Source organism: Talpa occidentalis, unplaced genomic scaffold (assembly GCF_014898055.3).
Source record: "Talpa occidentalis isolate TD23 unplaced genomic scaffold, MPIMG_talOcc4v2.1 talOcc4.6, whole genome shotgun sequence".
NCBI classification, from domain to species: domain Eukaryota; kingdom Metazoa; phylum Chordata; class Mammalia; order Eulipotyphla; family Talpidae; genus Talpa; species Talpa occidentalis.
The window spans coordinates 3,316,500-3,343,275 of record NW_023604972.1 but is presented as its reverse complement, the minus strand read 5'-3'; the positions used below and the strand labels follow the sequence as shown (position 1 = coordinate 3,343,275).

At 49.2% G+C, this 26,776-nt stretch overlaps 1 protein-coding gene across 1 annotated transcript in view; it reads left to right on the top strand.

Moving 5' to 3' along the window:
* The first annotated feature begins 6,369 nt into the window (after window positions 1–6,369).
* CLNK (cytokine dependent hematopoietic cell linker) overlaps window positions 6,370–26,776 on the top strand; it is a 79,168-nt gene continuing 58,761 nt past the window's right edge. The window contains exon 1 of the mRNA XM_037530543.1: window positions 6,370–6,412. Coding sequence (XP_037386440.1) covers window positions 6,402–6,412 — 11 coding nt within the window. The 5' untranslated portion in view covers window positions 6,370–6,401. The remainder of the gene's footprint in view (window positions 6,413–26,776) is intronic.

The window sequence follows — 26,776 nt, the reverse complement described above, 5'->3', positions numbered from 1 at the left end:
TGGTGCCGCTTGGTTTTAATCAGATGTCGGAGCAGCGATGGCGGGTAGGTCGCCCTCTGAGGGCCCGCTCGTTTCAAAAGCTTGTCGGTTCTCGTTGGATCTGAGACTTCTTACGCAGCAGGAGAGGATCTGAGATTCAGAGTGCCCCCGCACTGTACTGTCCAGCCCCCCTGCTGGATGAGGTCGTGCTTGGAGCCTCCCTTTGGTCAGTCTAACCTGCAGGCTCAGGATTCCCAGACAAGCCACGGCCACAGGAAAACACGTGTGTGAGTCCGGGCCTCGTGTCTCATGGGTGGTGCTGATGGAAACGTGGCTTCCCAAGCCCCTCACAGCAGAAATGGAATCCCACTGGCTTTACCCACTGGGTTTACCCAGCACCGAGCACGGGGACTCGGGCCGTGGAGTGAAATGAGATGAGTGTCCTGAGCTCAGAGTGGAACATCAACGTGGGAGGCCGAGGGCTTCCCTGGTGGAGTGTTCTCTGTTCAGTAGCGTGAAATGAAGATGAAGGGTGGCGGGCAGCCCCCGGCCAGCCTCGGAGAGGGGCGAACCTTTGTGGGGTCCCTGAGCCCCGCACTGGGGCAGAGCATTGCAGAATGAGAGGGCTGATTCCGCCCGCGGCACTCAGGGTAGGTAGGCCTTGGGCCTCTGTCTCCATCTGGCCTGCCGGTCCATCCCTCCATCCGCTGAGGCCCAGGCCGTGCTAAAAGTGAGCTCAAGTTGTAAGTTCCCTCCCAGGAGGTGTTCTGTCTGGGGAACCAAACGCCTGCTGGGAGGCTGTGTTGTTGCAAGAGCTGCGTTTGCTGAGCTCTTGACAGTCTGATGCCTCAACAGGTACCTGGGAGCCAGTCTGCCTTGGACACCTGTGGGTCTTCCTCGGTCAGCCTAGGGGCCTCCTGACCAGTCCATCTCTCTGCGCATTCCCGGAACTCACTTCCATACTTCGCCCACTCCATACTCTGGCTTCTGTGTCTACACTCTTTGCACCACATGGTTCCATCCAGTCCTTGAGAAATAACCTGGGGTTGAAGTCAGGAGGTTGATCCCTGGTGGAATGATTTTAGGCGAGTTTTTTCACCCCTCAGCATCTCAAGCTATCTGTATAACGTGGAATTGCAATACCTGCCTTCTGAGCTTAGGATAATACATGAGATAAGCCACACATAAAAATTAAATTATTATATTACGGTGTCTCATAGCTATGAAGGGCAAAGTAGATGATAGCCGCCATATTATTGTTTTAACACAATTTTCTTGAGTTTATTTTACATTCAGACAAATCATCATTATATATTCTCGCGTGTTTAGTCCCCTTTTTAAGAATTTTGACCGAAAGAAGTCTCATTTTAAGGTGGTTTCTCAGAAAACTAAGCTCATCGTTTTCAAATTTATTTTAATTCATCTGCCAAAGCCTTGGTAATATTCTACAAGTCCCCAAATATGTTGACCCTCTGAGAATATTGAGATTGAATTACAAAGTGCTAGGCATGGCTTTCGAGCACTTTCCTTGCCAATGTGGAGTCCTCAGTGTCGCTCGTGGGGCTGGCACCACGGTGTTGCTCAGTGACTGCCTGTGCACCATGTCCGTGTAACTGTTTATAGTTCGCAAGGCACTTTTGCTCTCATGATCTCACTTAAGTCCAAAATCATCTGAGCAAAGACAGGTATGTGCTTGAATCCCCATTTTTCATTCTGGTACTATTGAGGCTCACGCTGTCCCGATCACTGGACAATTCTGCACACCTGGGCTCATGGGCGGGCACCTACGTGCCCTGATTCCAAGAGTTAACGACACGGAGAAAGTTCAATTCAGGAGTTAAGTCTTAAAGGCGCTGGGAGCTAGAAATGCCTCCATACTGTGTATTTTTTCACTAGACAGATTTGATTCAAGAGAATTCACACTGCGCAACATGGCAGAATTGTTCAATATTGAAAAATCTGGGTCGCTTGGATTTTTGCCTTACGATGGAATCTAAATTAAACTGGATTTCCTACTGAGGGCTCTAGCATTCAGGAAATGCCGTGATCGCTGGAGTAACGTTGCATCCCAGCATCATGTGAGTGTCAGGCGTGTGTCGCTGACAATCAACACATCTACATGCCACGGGAGTTCACCCCAAGAGCCCCGATCCATCCTTCACCTACAACATTGACACCCGTGACTCCAATTTCACACCTTCCCCTTCTCATTCTGGTAACTACTGGTTGGTTTTAGAGTTTGCGGGTTTATTTTTTTTACTTTATTTAGTTCATTCCTTTGCTTTCTCCATGTACCGCATGTGAGTGAACTCATGCAGAGCTGGGCTTTCTCCACTGAACTTTCAATTACTTTACTCTAGTTCAGTCTTGGTAAGATCGCCCATCTTTCATGTTCCTATTTTGGATTTGAAATCTCTCTCAAACTTGTCTAAGGTCCCTCTTACTGTGAAACAACTCCTCTCAAAATGACTGCGTGCAGCAGGGCTCAGGATGTGTTTGAGAAGAAGGGTGCGTTCACCTCTGGCCTCCAGATGTGCATGGGGGTGGGGGTCCCTGGCTGTAACTGGTAAAATTAAATGTTATGTTTAATTAAAATTAGCTGGCTGCCCAAAGCCATACACTGGCAGAGCACAGCAAAAATGATTCCTAGGCTTTGTGAAAAATGAACCGGTTACCAGAGGAAAGAGAAGGGAGGAGCAGGTCGGGAGGGGTGAGGGTAGGGGACACAGGGCCTTTGGTGGAGGGTGAGCGAAGCTTGTGCACCCATGGAGTGGAGGAGTAAACGTGTAACCCAAAGTGAAAGAGTACAAATGACCGACAAATTAATTGTTTTTAGAAAGGAACCCAAGCAGCTTCTCTTCCTCTAAGTGTGAGCATCTCTAAAATAGAGCTTTCTCATTCTGAATATGAAAATAGAGGAAAGTTACATGTGCAATCAAATTAATAGGAGTCTGCACCTGAGAAATCTTGATTCCAATGCAATTATCCAAAGTTCATTCATACACACACACACACATGCACACACACTATACACTCTAGTCCACCCCTCGACTTCACACCCCTTTCCAAACTGATGCTTTCCTTTCGATCACTTCCTACGTCTACCTGAGGACTTTGTCTTATTAGAATAACATTTCTTACAGTTTGGAATAAACAGAAGCTAGTATTTTTATAAGCTTTATCTTCAAGGAAGAAGTAAGAAATGTTTGAGAGCAAATAAAATGCTCTTACTGTAAAAGCATGGTTTTCCCATCATGAAACATTAATTTCGGATCAGGTGAAATGCGCAGAAATATTTACGATCAAATGTCTCTTCGCCAGCTCGCTTTCATAGCGTTGGGGACGTCCCAGTGGAGAACAAGAGTTCTCCGGGATAACAAGGAAATGTGATTTGTAGCTTTACATATTTCCAATTGTTTAAACTGCTTATGATACCAGAAGGGTATTAATTATTTTTGGATTAAGATCTGCACCCAAATCCAATTTATTTATAAAACAAGTCTTGCTTCCTCACACATTCTCTGCAGCCCCAGGTGGGCGCGAGCTCTGAGACCATCATCCTGGTTTGCATGCTCAGCTCCTCGGAACCCACACCCTCCTTCCCTTCAGTTTAGTTTTCTAAAATACTGAGGTGTTTTAGCCATCAAATCCATTATCTTTACAAACGGTTTTAACCCACAAAGCCCTCAGTGGACAGTCAGACACACTCATGGGCGGCTTCACCTGGAAAGCGGAGACTTGACCAGAAGGGAAGGTTGGGGCAGGCCCCCTCCTCCTGAGGCCCCACGGTGCTAATGCATCTCCCAGCCCGGGGCCCACTTGACACCTTGAGGGGGTGGCAGTGAGCCTTTATGAGAGACAGAATAGGATAGAAGCAGCGTTTCTCAAACTGGGACTCAGTTTGGACTCCCAGGAAGAGCCAGGTCCTTAGCTGGGTTGGGGGTGGGTGGAGAGAGAGAGTGACTGCCTCGAAATCCCAAGGGATTTTGAAATGGAAATGAGGGACTGGAGTCCTAAGCCAAAATAAATTACTTTGGGCATAGCTTGGCTTTTTTGCCTGTGCTTTGGTGTCTGGTCTGCAGGGCAGTGCCCAGGTTGGCATTTAAATTGGATTTGTATGGGTATCTAGACTCCAATGCAGTTGGCATCTCCCCCGGCGGGAGAGATGACCAGACCGCCCGAGGAGAGGTGGCTTCTGCCTGCAGACTCCGTGGGGGCCCAGGGGTCTTCCTGCCAAGTCTCTCCCAAACTGTGGGCCCCTGCAGTCAGGCGTGGTCCCCTGCTGAGACCCCCCACACCGTGTGCCTGTGGCACAGTCCACTCTGGATGTGCCCACAGTGTGGTCACCTCTGCCAGACAGAGGGCAGCCAAGTGTCACTTCCCTTTCACAGAAAGGCTGAAACTTCGTTTCTGTGACAGACGAGGAAGCGAAACTGAAATAAATACCCCCATTCTTGCTGGGAGTGGATGTACTGAGCACAGGATCCCCCCTTGCTCCAGGCTCCCGAGTGAAGGAAGGGTAGCAAACACCCACCAGCCTCTTTTTCTTGCACTGTGCCTCCATCCTGAGGCTGAAGGCTTATGCCCACTTCCCACCTCCGTGGGGGGAGAGATTCCAGATTCCCATGGGCCCAAGCCAGACACTCACAGGCCCAGAGAAGCCTCCGCCAGTGAGAGTCAACAGCCACCCAGACGCCAGAGATGGCGGTGCGGTCCTGGGGTAACACACACAGTGTCAGAAAACCTGGAGCCGAGTCCTGGTTCTGCAGGGGCTTTTCTGCCGTGACTAGTCCAAGGTCACAAGCCGAGTCCACATCCCACCTTGGTTTGCAGGGACCTTCACAGCCAGGATCCAGTGTCCTCACCAAATCTTCACCGGCACTGCCAACACCCACACTGCTGGCCTCTGGGCCCCACCCAGCTGGGCAGAGCCCCTCTGGCACACTCTGCCTTCAACATCTTCACACCTTGGCTCGTGGCTCCCCATGCACCTGAGCACCCCACTAATTCTGAGCCTGCAAGACCCACCCATTGTTACCTCCTCTATGAAGATGGCCTTGACTGCCCAAGGAGAGTGAGGGTTTGGGATTCTTCTCTCTGTGTCATCCCTCGGGTGCTTACAGCAGCCGGCCCAGGGGCGCAGGCTCTCTCTTAGCTCCAGCATTTCCCACGGCGCAGAGACTGTGTCCTGGCACCCAATATTTGCACAAAGTACATTTTTAGCAAATGGTGGTGGGATCAGTGGATGGGTACGTGGATGGACAGATGGATGCGAGGATGACCTCGGAGTGCCTGAAACTCCGTGGAGTACAATGTGGTGACCAGTTCGCAAATGAAATATTAGGGCCCTGTTGTCCTGGGTTCTTTTTGCAGCTGGATGGTCGCCCACAGTTCAACCCCCAAGCCTCCTCCTCTTTCACGGTGAAGTCCACCCTCCACCCCCTCCCTGCAGCTGGGAGCCCCAGGGGCTGATGGATGGAAAGCATGTCAGCAGCTCCTCACCCTCCATTCCTTGGTGTTTGGCCAGTGAGGCAGGAGGAACACGAGATGGGGTTGTAATTGCACCCACCAGGTCTGCATCCCTGTGTGTCCCTGAAACAGACATCACAGCCAGCCCTGCGTCTGTGTCCACTGCTCCCCCACCCCTCAAGCCAAGCACCAGCGCCCCTGTCACCCCCCAGCACTCCCCTGTCCCCGTGGAGTTCCTACACCTGTCACATCTCTCACCTGGTGTCTTTATCAAACTGTTCGCAATTTACCCAGTTGGAGGCGTCACCCCAACCTCACGGAACCCCACCTAATGTGCGGGGAAAATCCTTTCTATATTAGAGATTTACATGACAACACCCTCAAGGGTCTCTGTGCAGGTGAAACGCGTCTGTTCATGCAAAGGCCTTGTTAGCTCTCCAGGGTCTCTGTTGCTGACTTACAGGGTAAATGGGACTAAAGATCCCCCCGGAGGCCAGTGCCAGCCCCACGGAAAATGCTGCGTCCATGTGAAGGGGTGTAGAAACGTAGCTCCCATAAATATTTCATGGCAAAGTCACAGTGTGAAGGCAAAGCATCCCCGCAGGGCCAGGCACCCCTGAGTAGGGCCCCGAGCCTGGGCTAAGCCGCCGGGGAGCCCTGGCAGGCACAGCTCAGGGTGTGTTTGCGGCCCGGGGCAGATGGGATGGATGCTGACAGAAAGAGGACAGCGTGTCAGGGAAAGGCCCCGCACCCGCACCAGAAATAAACCAATTACCCACCTGGACGGATGCGCCTGCCCCTCCCTCCAGGCCGCGCCTGCACCCGCTCTAACAAGGAGCGACAGCAGCATGTTCACCAGAATTAAACACGCGGCGGAAGGCCCAGTAACGAGCTGGCTTTTGTTTCCACAGGCTGAGCTGAAGATCCCCCTGCTTTGCCGGGCGCCGAGAACTATGAACAAGCAGTAAGTACCGGGACGCTGAGCCCAAGGCCCCGGGGGGGCAGCAGCAAGGGGCGACGCCCGCGTGCCCCGTGGGGAGGGCACTTCCCGTGTGGAGGTGTCCCCAGGAGCCTGGGGTGAGGACGTGTGGCCGCGTTCAGAGACGCCCCTTTCCTGGAACAGTGGCCACGGTGCTGCCTGCGTGGTGCGTGGTGAGGGCGGGGACCGCCACCCCGGCCCCAGGACGGGCAGGGCCCCGGAAGCCCCACCGATGGCTTCACACCCAAGTGTGGGATGAAAGTAACAGAAAGGGGTCCCCCGCCAGCGACCCTGGAGCCCAGCTTCCTCTTGGCGACCGCTGGGCCTGGGGCACCAGACGTGAGCCTGCGTCAGCAGAAACCCTCCCATCTTGGTGCTTGTGAGCAAAGGGAAAAGACAGCAGCTCTCCAGGTTGTGGGAAATATTTTGAAATGAACAGAAACCCCCCCCCTTTGCACTGAGAAAGCTGGTGCTCTGATTTTACACGACCCGCCCGGCTCTTTCTGGCTTGGTGTCGCCGCTGGGGGCTGCCACCCATGGGGCCAGGCAGAGCGGCCGTGGAGGCATCTCGGGGTCAGGCAGGCGAGCCCGCCCTGCACTGGCCACTGGCAGCGTGACCATCGGGCAGGCGCTCAGTCCTCCCTCTCGAGCAGGATCTGGCTGGGCCAGTGGAAGCACCTGTGTCTGCCGGGAACCGGGGGGCAGCGAGGGTGACCACATGACGCCTGGTCTCCCGGTGCAGCTGCCGGCGCAGGGCTGGGGCCCAGAGTGACACGCGGGCAGGTGTCCCCCACAGGAGCTCACAGGCGTCCAGGTGGGCGGCCTGACCCCCAGTCAGGCCAGGGGGACCTGGAGCTGGTGCCTTTCATCCTGCGCGGGGCTGCTGGGGTCCACAGTCCACAGAGCTCCTGCCTGACCCAGGATAACCCAGCCGTGGGGCATCTGCCCCCTGGGGGTGCGGGGCCTCTTGGGAACGGCAGGCAGGCACCACTGAGGTCTCGCACGTCCTTTTCCTTGTCTAAGTCGCCTGACTGAAGCACACAGAAGCCATGAGGGAGCTGGGACTGGACCTGATTCCAGGTGCAGGGCTCCACCCCCAGCCCTGGGGGTCTGGGGGGCAGGGTGGGAAGGGCGCGTTGGCCCAGGCTGACTGACCTGGACGTGGCAGGTGGCGCCTCGGCAGCCTCAGGCTCCGGACATGACACACAAATGGTTTGTGGGTGTTGTGTGAACTTGAGGCTGCACGTTCGCTGCCCAGGACTGCAGAGCAGACTGCCACTGGGCGGCCCCAAGCCACCAAGAAGGTGTTCCCTGGCATCCTAGGGCCTGGAAGTTCAAACTCAAGGTGTGGGCAGCCCGAGCTCCCCCTGGAGGTGCTGGGCCCCTCCTCCCTCCCTCCTCCCGCCTCTCGTGGCCCTGTGTCCTTGGCCTCTGGTGCGTTTGACGGGAACCCGGTTCAGGACCACATGCACCCTCGGTAACAGGCCGGATATCAAGGCCTGCACCCCACTTTGGCAGCAGCGTGAGGTTTCCTTGACAACCAGGGCAGTATTTGCTGTGAGCTTCGACCTGCTCTGTGGTCGGGAGCCCCTCCCCTCAGTCTCTGCTCCCCCTTCTTTCTGTGACCCCACCAGCACCCACATCTCCTCCCAGAGGGGGCACCTCCTCTTCAACTTTGGGTTTTGGGCCACACAGTTGGTTTCACATCAGCTTTTCCAAGGGTCACCTTGTGATTTCCACTTGAGTCTGGAGTTTCATCAGAACAGACGCCCCAGCTCATCATAACTTCATACACATCAGTTTTCCCTAAAGCTCAGGATGCTGAATCCCAGCTGCACGCTCATAAAACCCCCGTGGGTTCCCAGCCAGATTAACATGTGAGAATCCCCGGGCTCGACAACAGCCCCAGCACCTTCCTGTCCAGGCATGCGGAGAAGTGTCCGCCACACTCACCAAGATGCCGCTAGGACGCACAGTCGCCATCCTGCATGGTGCATGAGCATGGTGTGAAAACTGGCGCCCCCCCCCCCTCAAAATACATACGCACACAAACACACAGAGAAACAAACACACGGTTTTGTTCTGCTGTGCCTGGCTGGGGGCGGGGAGCACTGCTTTGTGAAAATCACTAACCCAGTTAATTCTAGGCAGCAGAGTGTAAACCTGCCTGGACACTAGAATTACCCAGGAAGCTCTAAACCAAAAGCAATTTCAGCATCTTTCCCCAGGCCAGAAAATTAGAACTCCTGGACGCGGGTCTTGTCTTTTAATGCTCAACTCAATCTAATCTGAAGCGAGGGTTGTGAAATGCTGACCTAAGGTACCTAATAATTTTATAACCTGGCCTTTGTAGGCAGAACTAGCTCCTTACTAACTCCCAGTGGGCACTTAACAGTGAATGAGTAAACATAAAAAGAAAGGCTGATGTAGAGAAGCTGATAAACACAAACATAGATGCATGTCCATGTATCTACACGCAACTGCATGCGTTATCTCCAACACCGTGTGAGATATGCACATGCATTTGCCTGTGAAAGGATCAGTTAAGTCAAAAGGATTTACCCAGTTAGGTCACCCCTTATAAAGATAAAGGGCCAGCCCTTGTCCTCAAACTGCTGTAAGTAAATCATTTTAGTTAGGTGCAAAGTGGTGGGGAAGCACTGAGAAGCTGGGATCCCATGATCTGCTGGCTCCTGAGAACCGCAGGCTGGTTCGCATCACCTCTCCCTGCAACAAAGCTTGCAGCTTCCCTAACAATTAATTAAGCTACTTAAGCTCCCTCCTTGGCTCCGATGATCCTGCTGCTGCCCCTTCTGCCCTCAGGACTGGAAAAGGCATCTTGGGTTTATTTTCCAATATCTTCATCACTCTGGACAGAACCGATAAGGACATGGGCGCTGCGCTTCTGAGTGTCTTGTAAGAGGCGGAGAGAGATGACTTCAGGCCCTTTCCAGCAGGCAGGGGCCCTGCATGGGCCAGGTGCTCTGGGAACCCGAAAGAACGGCGTCCCCAGTCTCCCAGACTGAGGACTGGTGGGGAACAAGCATCCCCAAGAGTCTACTTTGAAATACTGAAAAGGTAGAAGAGTAAACTAGTTTTGTTTGTTGTTAAAATTGTTCCAAGTTCTCATGGAAATTTTAGAAAATGCACAAAGAGAATGAAAATTCCCAATGATCCTATTACTTAGAAATAGCCTCTATTTGCTATAAATTTCTCAAATTATTGTTTCTGTATCTTTGTGTAGTATTTTAAAATTCCTTACACCATTTTGTCTATATCTGTATGTAATATTTTAAAATTTCAGGAAAACTACTTTCTTTAAAATGGAAGTAGCATTGCAGAATGACAGTAAGTTTCAGGTGTGCCTCATTGCAAATCATGTGTTTATACTAAATAAGTCCAATCACATCCACCACCATAAAATTGAGTCCTTTCACCCATTTTTACCCACCCCCTTCCCTCTTCCCTTCTTGTAACCACTAATTGGTCTCATAGTCTAAAAGTTCGTTTGTGTTTCGTTCCTCCATTGGTTGGTTTCTTTATATATTAGACATGAGAGAACACACAGTGTTTGTCTTTCTCACTTTGGCTTATTTCACTAAGTATAACCTCTAGGTCCATTCATTTTGTTGCAAATAGCAATATCTCTCCTTTTTCGTAGCTGAACAGTATTCCACTGTGTGCATAAACCACATCTTCTTTATCCATTTTTCAGTCAACGAGCACTTAGATTGTTTGCATTCTTGGCAATTGTAAGTAACGCTACAATAAACATAGGGGCGCTGTATCTCTTCGAATCAGTGGGCTGTGTTTTATATGGAGGGTAAATACCCAGAAGTGAGATAACTGGAGCAAATGGAACTTCTATTTTTAATTTTTGAGATATCAGCATCCTGCTTTCCATCATGTCTGCACCAATTTATATTCCCATTCACTGTTGTAGGGTAAGGAAAAATATCAGGCTTTTCTGCCCTCCTGCCATCAGAATAAATGAGGGAACCCTGTGATCCTGAATGCATGCCTGATGGCGGGCACCTGGAGTGGGTGCACCTGGGCTAAGACTGTGCTTTTAAGGGCAGCTTCACGGGGACGCCAGGAGAAGCCAAAGCCGAAGCTGAAAGAGAAGCCAAGAAGCAGCAGAACGAACGCCGGAGAGCCCAGATAGAGTGAAGACTTGCTGGGGGCTGGGAGGCCTGCCAGCCTCCCTGCCCCCCAGCCAGCACCCCTGCCTGCCATATGCCTGGTGAACCCCAATAAAAGACCTGCAAAAAACCACTGAGGACTCTGACTCCTCCTTTACCCGGTCTGCATGGGAGCAGGAAACCTGCACCGTGTTTAGTCCTGCCCCTTACAACGGTGAACGGGATTCCCTTCTTTAAAGGGCAGGAATGACCACTGAGCAGGTTTTCTGATCCCATGCAGACCAGGTAAAGGAGGAATCAGAGTCCTCAGTGGTTTTGCAGGTTTTTTATTGGGATTACCAGGTACGCAGCAGGCAGGGGTGCTGGGGGGCCGGGAGGCTGGCAGTCTTCCAGCCCCCAGCAAATCCTCACTCTAGCTGGGCTCTCTGGTGATCTCTGCTTCTGTTTCTGTTTCTCTGCTTCTCTCTCGGCTTCTCTTTCGGCTTCTACTGGGTTCCCCTGACGCCGCCCTTAAAAGCCCAGTCTCAGCACAGGTGAATCCCATCTACCTAGGCCCACACCCTACTCCAGGTGCCGCCATCAGGCATGCGTTCAGGACCCCAAGGATCCATCATCTATCCTGATGGCGGGAGGGCAGAAAAGCCTGACATTTTTCCTTACCCTACACCTTCTCTCTACCGCCTCTCCAATACCTGTTGTTCCTTGCTTTGGGGGTTAATAACCATTCTCACAGGTTCTAGGTAGGATCTTGTTTTGCTTTGCATTTCTCTAGTAAGAGATAATGAACATCTTCTCGTGTCCCTCTTGGCCATCTGTTCATCTTCTTTGGAGAAGTGTCTATTCAGACCTTCTGCCCATTTTTAAATAATACTGCTTGTTTTTTATTGTTGAGTTTTATGATTTAATTGTACAGTTTGGATATTAACCACTTATCAGATGTCTAATACATAAAATCTCCCATTGGGAAACCAACTCATTTAACCATTCAATAATTTTTATAGTGATTATTGTCCCACATTTATGAACTTGTCTTCAAAATTGCAATGTCTTAAGACTGGTACCTAAGTCAAGCTAACTATCTCTTATCTATAAATCCAAAGTCAAAAGGCTTCCAGAGCCTGAGATGTGTTCACAACTGATTTGAGCCTAAAAGCTGCAGTGGGGCAAAGCAGTGCGAGCTCCTCATTCATCCCACTCAGTGTGGACGTGTAGGTTTCACTGCAGAAATATCAGTGTTTAACGACCAGGCGCCGCCCCAGATGTTACTGGGGATATGGCGCTCAGTGCATGCCTAGAATTACCTCCTCAAACCCAAAGTAGCCCCAGTCCCTGGTGCTGAGGAATTGGGTAGGTCTGGCGGCCTTGTATTTTATCCGCCAGTTTATCTTGACCTTGCTGTTGGACATATTAGTCGTTATCTATAAAGTTTTATGGGGCAGTTTTAGTGCCAGGATTAAACGTAATACTTTCATACTCGAGGTGGGTGCTTCCCAGGGCTCTGGACACCCAGTGGTGAGCTTCTTGACACGTGTAACACGAGGCAGTTTCCATCAAATTAGCCGATGTAGCCTGCTCCTTCTTTTGTTGCATCAGGGAACTTATCACTCCTGTTCATCGATTTTGGAAAGAGTTTTGATGATACAAACAAAACAGTAAAGTTAGAAAGATAGAGCGCTATATGTAAGGAATTCAAGCTCCTACCCTTACCAATGCATGGGGACTTTTCTCGAATAATCTTAAAATACAGGACTTACTACTTTCTCAGGCAGCGAGTTTAAAAAGCCCAAGAAGTTCCTCCTGGTGGTGACAGCTGCGAAGCCAGCTTCGAGTCGCCAGACGGCTCGCCAAGCAAAGTAACATCCATCCCCACCGCTCTCTCACTTGAATTCAGGGTCGAGTCATGAGGGTGGACAGGGAAGGAGGCTAGAACCTTGCTGACCAGCTCCTAGAAGCCCAGCCTCACCTGGGTATTTTGTGTGAGGGTCTCTCCCGCCCCATCTGGCTGCTCAATAGGACAGCCCCTTCTGCATCGCCCCATGAGATCTCCTGCTGGGGTCCCGCAGGGAGGCCAATTCAGCATCAGGAGAGAAGCCCCATCTCTGACTCTAAAGCCCCTCATTGCCGCGCCATGCTGAACTGCCTGCGAGAGCCACGAACCTCGCCTCTGTGTGTTTCTCTCCAGGGTCACATTTGCAAACTGAGTGGCGGTTTGCCCATGAGAGGCATATCTGAGTGAGTGCGCATGCTTGTCAGCGCCCCTGGAAAGGCCCCAGCTCAATGTCCGGCCCACAGAAGAGGCCCCATAGGTGACCCTCCCCCTATCGGGGTGCGTGCAGGATAAAACTCTGTAAACTTCAGATCGTTCTTTTCTCTCATGATGTATGTGAACAACCCCTGCCTTCCACCTTAGGGAGAAACTTCGTTTTGATTTGCAGGAATTAATAAGTGTAAATCCCACTGAATCTTGGGGACATGGAAAGCAGCAATTTTGGCATCCTGAGATCAGAGTCTGCACCCAACAGGGTAGTCAGCTCAGCTGCCTTCTACTTACCCAGAAGTAATTAGGGCCCAGCTCTCGGGCCAACCAGGCCTGTCCTCTGGTGCTATGAGAGCCGCCTAAGTAGGATTCAGCTTTGTGGTAGGCTGGTAATTAAAAAGCTACAAGCTGTGAAGAACACAGCGGAGATGCAGGACGAGCGCTGACAGAGGCTGCAGACTCTGCCGCCGCTGCGTCCTTTGCTGGAGCCGCGGCCGTGGTGGCCCGGGACAGGGCTCGTGGCCCCGGGCAGCACTGGGGAAGGGAGGGTTTAGGATTGACATCTTTCTCCCGTCCTGGGAATTGCAGCGGGTGATGGAAGCAGCTCACTTGACCTGCTGACGGCGGCTTGGGTAACTGCCAGCTGAACAAACTTGGGGTCCTGCAGACTGTCCGCACGGCTGGACTTTTTGAAATGTCAGCAGGTAGAACGAAGGCTGTGACTTATTTTCCTATTTGAGTTTGTTACCATATCAGTAATGTGACCGCAGTGTACACTCACTAAGTCTGTGCAAAGTTCCCCAAATACGCATCCGTGTGTATGTATAGATGACCACTGACAACCACACACGTCCTCAGCGTTGCTGCATGTTTCCTTTTAGACATTCTTACACAACTGTGCGTTCTAATTTTGAAGCTCACTCTGTCATAAGTATTTTCCACTGTGACTGAAGCCATCGTTACAGCCACGCAACCTCCCATCATTAGGCAGCTCAGATTTTATGTTCTTCCACTGCTGGAAAACAACACAACTCATGAACAAATCTGACAAATTCCAGTAATATAACCAGGCCCCAACGTTAAGATGCTGTGTTTTGTTAATGGCAAGAAGCAAAACCAGCTACCCCCAAGGGGTTTTTTGAGGCAAGCAAGTGTTTGGGGGGCTGAGTCCCGATGGCAGTTTACAATGAGAGCATAGATTTGATTATGTGAACACACAGAGAACTCGGAAGAAGGCCTGGCATGGGTGGTTGGGGCCTTCATGGAGGCCAAAGCAGCAGTCACTTGCCTGTTCTATTTTACGTACACCCAACATTTCCCCACAGCTAAGATGCAGAAAGAGAGGGAGGTTGACCTCATGGAATCTGTGGTCATGTCCAAATGGCCCTGATGCCAGAAAGGGGAGGAGATGTCTGAAGGCTTGGGGTGGGTGTGATTTGGAGCCCATATCAAGAGGTCCTGGAAAATGCACCCGTTGGAAAGAGAACGGAGGATTTCCTGGAGACCGGGCTGCCTGGAATTTCAAAATTCCAGGTCCAGAGAGAGCACGTGGCAGCCAAGAACAGAGGGGTTTTGATCAAAGGCTAAAAGTCAAGTAGAAAAGCCTCGTCTCTGCTTGCCTTCCGGCCTCCCTGTTACAACGGAGAGGGGAGAATATTTTTCAAGATACAAAGAGCTTAAAAGGGATTCTGCTGTGTTAATCCGAGAAAGGAGATATTAAAGTCACATGTTTGTTTAGCCCCATCCGAATACTTCAGTGAACTAAAGGGTGGGCTTTGAAGTGACCTGTGGGAATCTCAGCCCGCACTCCCAGCTGTGACAACGTAAGCAATTATTTAGCCGTCCTGGGCCTCACTCCCTTCATCTATTAAACGGAAGCCAAAATAGCCCCTGACTCAAAGGGCTGTTGAGAAGATGAAGAGATGTAATGAACACGGTACATCTCACCCCGGGCCTGGCACAGGGGACCCCACACATGTCAGAGCAGACTGGACTTTCTGAAGGTTGACACAGTGTCTCCCCTCGCGATGTAGAGCATTATGACCTGGGCACTCCCCATACAGAGGTGCATCCATGTCTCCCCTCCCATACCTTGTATGGGCGGTGGCAGTGCTGACCGCTGGCATACGCCAGGAGGGTGTGTTAGGCAGCAAGAGATGCCCAGGTCAGACACTGCTCACTGTTTCATCATCACATGTGTGACTTCCTGTGTGCAAGCCCCTTCGGGTAGGTATTCAGACACAATTTAGAGATTCATGTGACTAGAAAGCCCACCTTAAGGCACATTCCAGATGAGGATGGCGATGATGAACAATGAATAGTAGGGAGCAGGGTGCTAATGAGGGGTCCTTTGGGCCAAGTGTGTGCAGAGTGCTGAGGGGCACAGAGGAGTACATGTTTATTCTGTGTGGGGGCAAACCCTGGGGGAGACATCCAGAATGGAGAGGGTGACTTAGCTGAGTTTGGGGGATAATGGGGTGTTATGGAACAACAAATGAAGGAGAGAGCAGGGTTGGTTTTCTTAAGTAATTACAGCCACTGGGAAAGCGCCATCCGGATTGAATATAAAGGATAACATTAAAGTGGTTGATGGTTTGAACGATGTTGCTTAAAGACAGATTCTAAGTAAATGAAAAAAGAATTTCTTGGCTGTGTGTGATGGATGGGAGATGCCAGTTGCCACATTTCCTGATGCCCTTGCCGGCCGCAGGCTGGAACCAGAGGAGGCAAAGGCTTGACTTTAGGCGGCAAAGCTGACGTCCCCATGTGGCAGGCCAGGGTTGCTGCCCGCGGTGCTGCCCTGGGTCAGGCTGCAGCCGCAGGTGTTGGTGCTGCCATTTGTGGCTCTTGTTTGTTTCAGCAGAAATTCTTTTGAATGGAAATCCTGTGTCCAGAGCAGCATCTGTGGACTTTCCTAAGGACTTTACGGGCAAAGATCTGAGATGTTTTATGAGGCAAAACCATGAAGTGTTTGCTCTCTTTGGCAGGGGTTCCTGTTCTCCCCTTATTTCCTTCAATTGCTTTAAATATTGATTAGTAACAAAAGACTCATGAAATATGCAGAAGGCATAAAGGATGATAAAATTCTTAAGATATGTGCCCTTGTTTGCAGTCTTTGTAAAAAGTGCCCCCACTTTGATGTTCCCCCCCCCAACAACCCCCACAGGGGACAACTGTCCAGAAGTTTGTGTAATTCGTGCAACTTGCTTTCGTTTTTAGCTTTGCCACAAATGTTTGCATCATGAAAAATAACCTGTTTGGTTTTGCTAAGTTTTGAATTTTAGTCCCAAAGAAACTTACTACAGAGTGTATTTTGAGCCCCGAATACCTGAGCCTTGACAACTGGTTGAGCAGCTCTGTGCTGTGAGATTCTGGTGGACTTAGTGGCTTGTTTCTTAAGCACAAAATGGAAGTAATAACAGTGCCTACCTTGTAGAGTTCTGTGAAAGTTAAATGAGCAACTTCATAGAAGACATTTGCAGGAGCCTCCATGGTAGCACAAGGGGTTAAGCACCTCACTGTGAAGCTATCCATAGCCTCTGCAGCACCAGTTCAATCCCAGCCAGGGAGCTACCCACAGGGTGCAGCAGACCTCTCCTGACTCCCCGCTGCTCCCCTCAGCAGTGTATTTCAGTGGATCTGCCTGTTCTGCTCCCCACTCTGTCTCTGGGGAATCCTCTCACCTCCCCCACCTCTGGCCTGTACCCCAGTTCTTGTATGCATAAATAAATAAATAAATCTTAAAAAAAAAAAAAAATTTACAGCAGTGCCTGGAACAGTGTGGCCTACTGAAGGATGAGTAAGAGCACCTAGGATTGCTCTACAATCTAATGATGCTTCAGTTCACCTTCCCAAAATGATCTACGCTACTGTGAATAGTCAGAAGTCCTTCAACTTGGTGGCTCTGTAACATGCGCTTGTGTGCATATGATCCTATGTATTCACTCACTTTCCAGGCCATAAACATATGAGTTGCTTTTCAGCTTTTATTTATACCCATGCTGCTAAGAACGTTCTAGTTAGTGTCAGGGCGTATCTACAAGAGAATCTGTACAAAGTAATGTCTCCTCAGGCCTGAGTTCTGGGACACAGGGTAAGTGTAGCTCCTATTTCTCTAGACAGTATCACCGTTCCCCAAGTTACCAGGCCCTGACACACTCCCACGAGTGTGTGTGACCCAGTCGCTTCGAGGTCCCATCAACCCCCGAAACAGGCCATGACAATGTCTACCAAATGTGTGAGTGGTTTTCTCTGACCTTTTGTTGAGAAAGAATGTGGTTTGCATCCTTTCAGATCTTCTCTTCTGATGAAATGTTTCTCGTCTACACACGGTGCTTGTTCAAATCTTTTGCCCGCTCTTCTCTCATTTTTGCTTTTTCATATTGATTTATAAGAGCTATTTATTTATTTTGTGCATTTTTTCCAGTTTGAGACTTCAGTTTTCATTTGCTTTTGGTGGATTTGTTGTTTTGGTTTTTTTTTGTTTGTTTGTTTGTTTTGTTTTCTTGGGTTTTGTATTTTGTTTTGTTTTGTTTTGTTTTGTTTTGTTTTGTTTTGTTTTGTTTTGGGGTAACCAGAGTTTTGAGGCAGTTGAGCTTATCAAACTTTTCCTTATGACTTGTTCATTGTATCTACTTTTATAAAAATATTTCCCTACCCTGATATTATTAAGATAGCTGTCTATGTTGAACTAAGATAGCTTCTTATAGTAATTTAAGATCTCTTCCTGTATTGAATTTCAGACATCATAAAAATTGCCTTTCACTGTTGGACCTTTAATCAGCTTGGACTTGATTAATTTGTGTATGTTGTGAACTAGGGATGGTGGGGTGTCAATTTATTTCCATACGTATAAGCATTTTATTCAACTATATATATTAAAAAGTCTATCCCTTCAGCTCTGATCCGCAACATCACCTCTGTCATAAACAAAGTTTCTTTACACAGTTGACTTTTTCTCAGGTTTTTCTCTTCTGTGTGATGATTAAAGTATCTACCCCAGTCAATCACATAAACCCCAATCAGTATAACTCTCCAGTAATTCATAGTGTCTATGACTTTATATCCCCTGGCTGGTACTTCATCAATGAATTGGCTCTTGAATGTTTGCTCTTTAATGTAAATATTAGGCTCAACTTCAGTGCACACACATTGGCAAACTTTGTCTTCAGTTTCCTGCAGTTTCACTATGTGTCTAGGTGTGAATTTCTTCTTATTTATCCTGATCCACTAGACATCCTGCTTCTCGATTTAATGTTTTTCACCATTTCTGAACACCCTAAGCCATTATCTCCTCAAATATTCATTTCCTTCTTAAACTCTGATTAGACATACATCAGACCGCTATCTCCTAACTGCACTTCGCAAAGTCTCCTTCACAGTTTCTGTTGCTTTGTGAGATCCTGAATTCTGAATGCTGTGCTTTAAAGACCCATCTTTCAGTTTGTTAATTCATTCTCTTTACTTGTATCTAAGTTGTGTTAAACCAATAATACAATTCATTTTCCAAATCTTGATTATTTTTATGGTGTCTCTCCTTCCTTCCTTAAATTAAAGATGCTCCTTTTTATGCAAGCATTATGGGCGTGCTGAGTACACAGACATTGAGCATTTTAACATCTAAGGATTGAACAGCTGTTCTTTTGTTTCTCCCATTTCTTACTTTGGTGCTCTGGTATCATACAGGTTTTCTGGTGTGTTTCTGTCTATATGCACATTTTCTTAGAAATTAATGTGTGGCAATGGTTTGAGGCCTGGATTGAAAGTAAACTCTTCTAGAAAGAATTTGTTTTTACTTTTGTCAGGTGCCCAAAGAAAGTACAAAAAGAACATATTTACACTAGATCCCCAGGTTTAAAGGGTGTTTGCTAGGCTGAAACCCCATGTGTGCCTATAAATTTTCAGAGGGACACACTGCCCTGCCCTATTCCCTGCACACCATTGTCTGAGACTGCAAAGGCAGGCTGACCCCTAACCCATGTCCCGTGGACACTGCAGTGCTTTAGAGCCTAGTTTCACATGGGACAGGGTCTCCTTCTAGACTCTCCCTGGACTAGAACAGCTGGGATGCATTTCAAGTCCACCAGCTCTGTGAGGCCATTTTCCCCTACGTCAGCAAAGCCTTCGCAGAGAGGCCTGGCTCAGTGTTGGGCTTCACGGTCTGGATTCTCACCTTCATGTAAATACTGGACCCTCTCGGAGAAGTTCTTAAGTTTTCCAGCAATTAATTCAAATAACTTTTGGTTGTTTTTTTTTTAATTATGTCTTGAGGAAGATTCAGTCAGATTGTCTAGTTTACTATGCTGCAAAAAATAAGACATTCTCCTTAGGAGACTCGTTTTTTTAATTATATTTTGATTAAAAAATTTAGTTAAAAAAGAAGAGAAGATTTCATATTTTTAGTTTCAGCAGTGATACTCTTGCTTTGATATAAGGGAAAGTAACACATCTCTGGATCAGTGCCCCCTTTGTTTAAAGCAATTCACCAAGGTTTTGCAAATGCTCAGTGAACATGAACTAAGCTCCTAGCACATGCCAAATCGTGTGCTGTGTGTATTTGTACACATTATCACATTAGATTTAATCTTCAAAAATAAAGGATTCAAATTCTACCTGATATGTTAAAGTGAGAAAACAGGATTAGACAGCAATCTGGGCAAAGCCATTACTGCCTGTTATGTGCCTGTTTGCATAAGCCATATCTGCCCTGCCAATTAATGTTTATATTTGCAAACGAGCAAACAAATTGACATCAGTAAATAAATATCTGAATGGATGAACTACCATATATGCTGTTACGTGAAGATTATGGAGTTTGCACTAGGTGATACCAGCTCTTAAGTCCAGAAGAACCATGATTACTGACAATTCTCAGTGCCACAGTTTCCATGGTCAGGGGAGATACTAACACTCTGCTTCATGGAATAAAAAGAGGGATTAAATGAGATAATAAATGCTAGATCTCTTCTCCCTGTTCATCAATCAAGTTATCATTGCTACCTTGTCTGCTGGGTGACATTGAACAGGCTACTTGAAACTGTGTTTCTCATTTCTTCATAAATGCAATGTAGGTGACAATAACCCTAACCTTATGAAGTTGTTCTGACTAAGTGACTTCGTGCATGTAGAAGCTTAGAACATTATGTTGAACATAGGACTCCTTCACAGATTTCAGCTACTCTCAGCAGTAATTTTTTATGTCAATGTAAGGGAAAACCTAAAAAGTATTACATTTTTAATATTAGAAACAAGATGTTAAAATGTGTTTTCTCTGATGATAAACTAGAAACACGTTTATTTGAGACAAAAGGTAAATCAGAAGGCACAGTGACAGTAAAAGCACGGCAAAATGGCTCACACGTTAATAACACTGTGTCATTCTGGATACAGAAAGTTTTAGAAGCATAGACACTAAAATGTTAGCAGTAATCTCTTCATGTGAGCTCCAGGTGATTGATTTATAACTTTTTGTGGGTATCAACTTAACATAAGTTGATCCAAGCTTAGATATAAATATAGGTATGTTCAAGCTAAGTAGGCTTTGTAGATCTATCCACTTGTCTGTCTCTTTCTAATCAAGTCATTGAAATATGCCCAGTGAGTAGTGTCTATATTTAAAGAAATAAATTAAGACTTTAGCTGATGCAATATGTTATTCCCTTCTCTATTCATTGATGTGTTAATTCAACCCATCATCTATTCACCTGTGTATCTACTCGCTCATTTATTTCTTGTACGCACGCCCCTGTACTGACTGCTAGGAACAAATAGATGGACACATGTGTGTTCCAAACTCATGATCCAGTGATGCCAGTAGAGCAGTGGACATCTAGGCAATAATGTTCACTCTCAGCCCGAGGACAGCACATGGCAGAACAGAAACTCAGGAGTAAAGGAACCTACACCTAGCCAGGTAGGAAAGGCAGGTGGTTGGTAGAGGACTTGGGTTTTCTTCAGAGCTTGTGTTGAAGACAAGGAGGAAGTTTCTAAATGGACATAGAAGAATAATTCATCCCTGGCATGAGCTTGCTTGGTGAGGTCTGGAAAACATGCTAGCGAAATGATGGTTCTGTTCTCCCGGGAAAGCAGGCAACTCAGCCTGAGGGATGAAAGTAAGGGAGTTAGCCGAGGTTAGTAAATGTAACCCGTTAAACCTCTCATTCTTTGAGAAACATTTCTCACTGCTAGCACCATGTTAAAGTTCCTAAAGTAGCTATTAGGCATGAAAAGTTAGAGAATTTGTGTTAGTGTTGAGCAGCTTTGTTTTCTCAAGTTTTTGGTACTAAAGTCTAGGAGGCTAGAACGAAGGGGCAGCCCTACCTTGACTGAGAACCAGAAAGCCTCTGTCTGGTCCTCTCTCTGCCACTCACAAGCTCTTTGAACCCAGGCAGGATCATCACTCTATGAGTCTTGGACCCTCCTATCTAAAAAGAAATATAATAGCACCAATTTTTTCCACCATTTTTCATATTCTGGGTGCTTGAAATGGTGATGTGGTTGGTCATGAAGATAGATGAGCGTAGCTTCTGAGAAAGAGATGACGTGAAAAGAGATTAAGCCTTGAAATCAAGGGACCAAGGTCCAATCTTTGTTTCATCCCTTGCCAGATAACGGTTATGTGATATAATATATGTAAAGTGTAGAGGAAATGCCTCTTAATTGCCAGTTCTTTGAACTTGGAGTTACAAGACAGGAACAGCTTGTGCATTCAGTGATGTGAGACTCACACAAATCACCCAGTTTCCTCATTCATCAACCAGTGAGGTCTCACGAGATCGTGGCCCCGTGCTGCTACTTGAGATAATGCATGGAAAAGGGCTTAATCAGCTCAGGACCAGAAGGGTGTGATGTCTCCTGCATGACAACTCACGTGATGACACGTGCTCTGAGATGATGAGTCACCAGGTGTGGAGCTGTCCTGTCACAGCAGGAAGCAAGTGAGACACAGCCTGGCATTCCTGTCCCGTTTCCAACCTGAGCTGCAGGTGGCCTGCCAGGAGCCAGTGTCCAGAGAGGGCAGCACAGCTTGTAGCAGGATGAGCACTGAGCTGGAAATCCAGCATCAGTGAAGAGTCTGGTCTTTTGAGGACCAGAGTAGGAGCATCGATGGGCGTTAGGGCAGCTAACATGCCTGTGTGTATCATTTTCCATCACCATCACTTAGATCGGTGTCTCCTGGGCAATCAAATACATAAATGAGCAACTACTTTGCAGTTAACTTCCCCTCTGTGGGATGTGAGTGTAACACCTCAGAGTTACTGGGACAGAAAGGAAATGCCTCGAGGCCTCCCTGGTGGCGAAAGGGGTAAAGCACCGTATTATAAAGCAATCTGCAGCCTCTGCAGCACAAGTTCGATTCCCAATTGGCCAGGGAGCAACCCACATGGCGCAGCAGACCTCTCCTGACTCGCCCACTGCTCCCCTCAGCAGTGTATTTCGGTCAGTCTGCCTGTTCTGTTCCCCACTCTGTCTCTGGTGAATCTTCTCACCCCACCCCCAGCCCCCCGCATCTCTGGCCTGTATCCCAGCCCTTGCATGCATAAATAAATAAATCTTTAAAAAAAAAAAAAAAGAAAGGAAATGCCTCCCCTGGGACACAGTAGGTGCTTGGTAGAGAACACGTCTCTCCCCACCTGCTGATAAGAAGCTACCTACCTCTGTTGACGGTGGATTTAGTATGGTGTTTTCCTATCATTCTTCCCAGAGAACTTAGCGGTATGCTCCTAAACCAAATGCCCTTCAAACTTCCAAAAGGCTCCAACTTACATTGACTTCTTCACCAGAATTAATGACAAAATCATAAGAAAATGAATTGTTTCTGCTAGTAACACTCAAGATCGAAAGAGAACAGACACTTAGCTATTTCCTAGCTTAGATCCCTCAAGGAAGATAATGGGACAGGAGACAGGAATGGGAGACATTGAAGGAATGTCTTGCTCATTTATGTATTTGATTGCCCAGGAATGGGAGACAGGTGGGGGAGCCCCCACCAAGCTGGAGATGGTGACCACAGTTCCTCAGTCCCTGCTTTCCACCAGAGAGACAGAAGAAAACATTAAGGAAGGGAATTATCTCTTGACAGCAAGTTTCTGGTGATGACTTCAGGGTCGAACTAGGATAATCCACATCTCCTATGCATCTCTCAGAGCCTAGACCCACCCAGTAGGTGCTAATAAAGGGAGCCCTAGACCCTGCCCAGATCTCCGGCAGTGTACTGCAAGCCTGGGAGACGTGTCAATAGCAACACTCTATCGGGAATCCCAGGGCCAAGTGTATCCAATGTTCAGTAACAGCAACCAAAAAGAGTGAGGGGGAATCTGCCTGAAGATGAGGGGGGATGGTCCAGGAAGGCTGCCTCGCAAATGCTTTTCTTCAGTGTAATCTTGGCAACAAGAATCTTAGTTCAGCAATTTCTTTGTGTTGCCAAACCATGGTGGCGAAAGTAACATGGGGGCCAGAACAGTTCCTATGGAAACCTCTGAGTAAAACCCATCCTAGGAGGCAACGCATCGTCAGGAACAACGGCTCAAGCGCTGGCTGCTTAGACACCCGTGAGCCATAGAGACTTCCATTCGCTCATGAAAATACCTGAAACAAGAGGGAAGAAGCAGGTGAGAGGAGACCACCTCCTCCATCACGCGGAGGCTCAGGGGAGACAGTCTCTTTACCTGCTCACAGGAGAGCGGCAGGGAGATCAGGCTCCCTGGACAGCAGCACACAGCTAGATGGCCCGAGTCTGTCTTCCACAGGCCAGGTCCTTGGGCGTGGAGTTTTTCTTCCAGACAGAAAACATTTGCTTGGGCGTACCTGCTCCAAAGCTGACTCCATGTTCTGGAACCTGTCCTTGGACCATTTCACTTCGCGCCTCCAGTCTCAGGTGTGTTACTGGAGCTGACGCATAAGGGCCAGAAGGTCTCTTCCACCTGTGCACTAGGGGGTTAAAAATAAACCTTAACCTTGTAGAGTTCAGCCTCTAATTCACTCTGGGTTCTGTTTTGTTTAAAGGAAGCATTAAACTTAGCAGAAATGCATTTAGAATTTGAAAATTTAAAATCAGACGTCTATCCCTACTGCTGTGATATCTGGTGCACAGGTGCCATTTCTGAAGTACCGGGTAGGTAGCTGGTGCATCCATGGCATCAGGGTGTTATCCAAGGCAAATTCCATTGTATTGAAGGAATTTCAAAAATACTCTCCATCCGGTGATTTCAGGACGTTTCTGGCCAAGGCAAAGCATAGTCCGATGTCAGATTCCAGGCCCTTCCTTACACTGCTGGGTGAGGCTGCCTGAAAGCAAGGGAAGGCCCTGAGCCTCTGACCCAGAGCCGTGTCCCGCTGGTGGCAGGAGTAATCTACACGGCGCGCCTCGGCCCTGCACCACTGTGGTGGCTGCGGCTCATCCCAGAGCCTCTGAGTGGGAGCACCTGACCGGCCTTGGGGCTGATGTGCCTGCTGGGCTGCGGGCTGGGAGCTGACGAGCTGTTGGTGAGCGATGCCCCTGCAAGGTCTTCGCAGGACCCCTCAAGACCACGTTGCCTCCTCGTTACATAACAAAAGACTTTCTCTATCATATAAGTCACCAGCTCGTGATGAAGAACAAACAAGACTTGAATTGATAGTCTCTAGATCTGCCCTGTCTGATGCATAAGTCACATGTAGGGGGCTACTTACATGTAATTAAAAATTAGTTTTAAAAATAAGAGTGGCATCCTCAGTTACTTTACTCACAGCTAAGTGCTCATGACCCGCCCGCAGCCAGCAGCCGCCACGTTGGGCAGTGCAGACTTGGGTCATCTCCATCCTGCGGAAGTTTCTGCTGGTTGGAGCGGCTTTCGGTGCTTAAAAATCGTCCCTCACAAAGGGCGTTGTTCCCTCCCCACAGGTGAAGCATTTGAGGGGAGCACGTCCCATATAAAACAGGCTAGCTGAGACTCCTCCAGGCCGTGCAAGCTCGACAGCTTCGTTCTATTTCATTTCCCCAACGACCTGTGTTTTCAGTGCAATGGATGACTTTCCCTCTGTCATCAGAGTCGACAACACTGTGGTCTCACCTGCAAGACAATAAATAATCTTTTGGCTTCTGCAATCTCCTCCGAGGAGGTTATCCAGTGTGTGGATGCACTGGACAGGAGGTGGATGAAAACTTCTGGAAGAGGTCTTAAAGGCCTCTCTCCCTACCCCCCATACGCGCCTCCACCCCCAAGTATCATAACTCTTTCTCTGTGCTAACTGCTGTGCAGCTTTATATGAGCCCAGAGACGTCTTCACCTGTGTGCCCGTGATGTGAGGGAGCAGGGCCCCACCCACTGCTGGACTGTGGGTCCGTCTAGGAGACCCGGGACGCAGACCACGCAGAGCCGCGCCAGGAAGAGCCCTTACTGTTCTCCCACCATCTGTTCTGCCTCTCCCGAGCGCCGCAATGCCTGCTCCCCACAACTGCCCTTGCGGCAGCGCCGTGAGCAGGAGCGCACCTTCTTCCAGGCAGAAGAAAAGCAGATGCTGGACGCCAGCAGGAAGCCCCAGCAGGAGCCTGGGCCGCAAGTTTCAGAGGCACAGCTTTGCTCCAGCTGAAGAGAAGCCTCAGCCAAGAGGGCCCTGGCAGCTGGCTCTGGAAGCATGCCCACCCGCTCCCCAGCCTCCGAGCATGTCCGGGCTGTTTCCATGTGAGAAAAAAATCAAATGTTAGATCAGGAGGCTGATGTCTGCCTGGGGTGTCTTCAGGCTACAGGGAAGTAAGCTCGCACTTTCGGGCCTGATTGAGCCCTGTGTTCACGGAGGGACACGGGGTGGGCCCTGGGAGGCCTGCTGGGGTGGGGGTGGGCTCACTGGGTGAGGTTGCACAGGCCCTTGGGCCCGGAGGGCTGGAAAGGCGGGGGAGGTAGTTGCAATGGCATTGCTGAGGTTATGCTGGTTACAGCAGAGAACTCAAGGGAGGCAGAAAGACACCAGGTGGCTCCCCATGTCAGGGGCACCCAGATTACATCCAGGCCTGCACTCAGGGCTCAGCACAACTTCAGCAGAAAAGAAGGATTCACATGGACTAGAAGGAGAAGCAACTGCAGACACCACTGCCGTGGCGCCCCTTCGACTTGGCAGAGACTCCAGACGAGGCCAGCACCCCAGTGGACACTATGATGGGCCCCGTGACCTCCGCGGAGCTGGAGCATCCAGTCACAGCTGCCGGCCGCCGCCTGTCGCCCAAGGCCAGAACTTTCTACCGAATGAACGCATGAGGAAAGCGATGAGCGCTGACGCGTCCTTCAGCCACATCAGCTGCTAGTCTGGCGGCCCTAAGCGCATGGCTGGAGGAAGGAGTACATGAGAAGCAAATGTTTTAAGTTGATTTTGTGGGAAAGGCAAGGTGGAAATAGGAGTAAAAATAAATAAGAAACCGGCCTGTGGATCTCTGCAGCCCTTTTGGTTCTCAGCTTGCTCAAGGGAGCAGGGACAGCATGGCAGGCACAGAACCACTGGGCGAGGGGCTCACGCCGGCCCCCTGTGCAAACCCGCGAGCGTTCAGCCACCCTGACGGTGTCCGCGCTCACCTGCACGGCCCCAGCGTCTGACCACAGGACACTCGGCAGCAGCGGGAGAATTTTCGCCATCACTGTGGCAATCGTGGAGATGCCACAGTCCCCGTGGAGATGCCACAGCATCTGGCGCGAGCTGGCCTTCCCTTCCACACATGCAACCTGCACTTCGTGACGTCTTGTTCTCAACATCTTCCTGGACAGACAGAACTTGAACTGCAGATCAGTTCAGGGAATCCAAGCCTGGAAGGAGCTCAGGGACTCAAGCCGCCGTGGCTGACGCAGGTAGGGCTGCTGGACCAGATGGGCCACCTTCCAGCTAAGAAGATCGCCCTTGACTCCAGGGGCCCCAATTGGAGAGGCCCCGATGACACTCGGCTTCTTCGCAGAGAGCTGTGGCCGGGCCACACTTCCTCGTCCC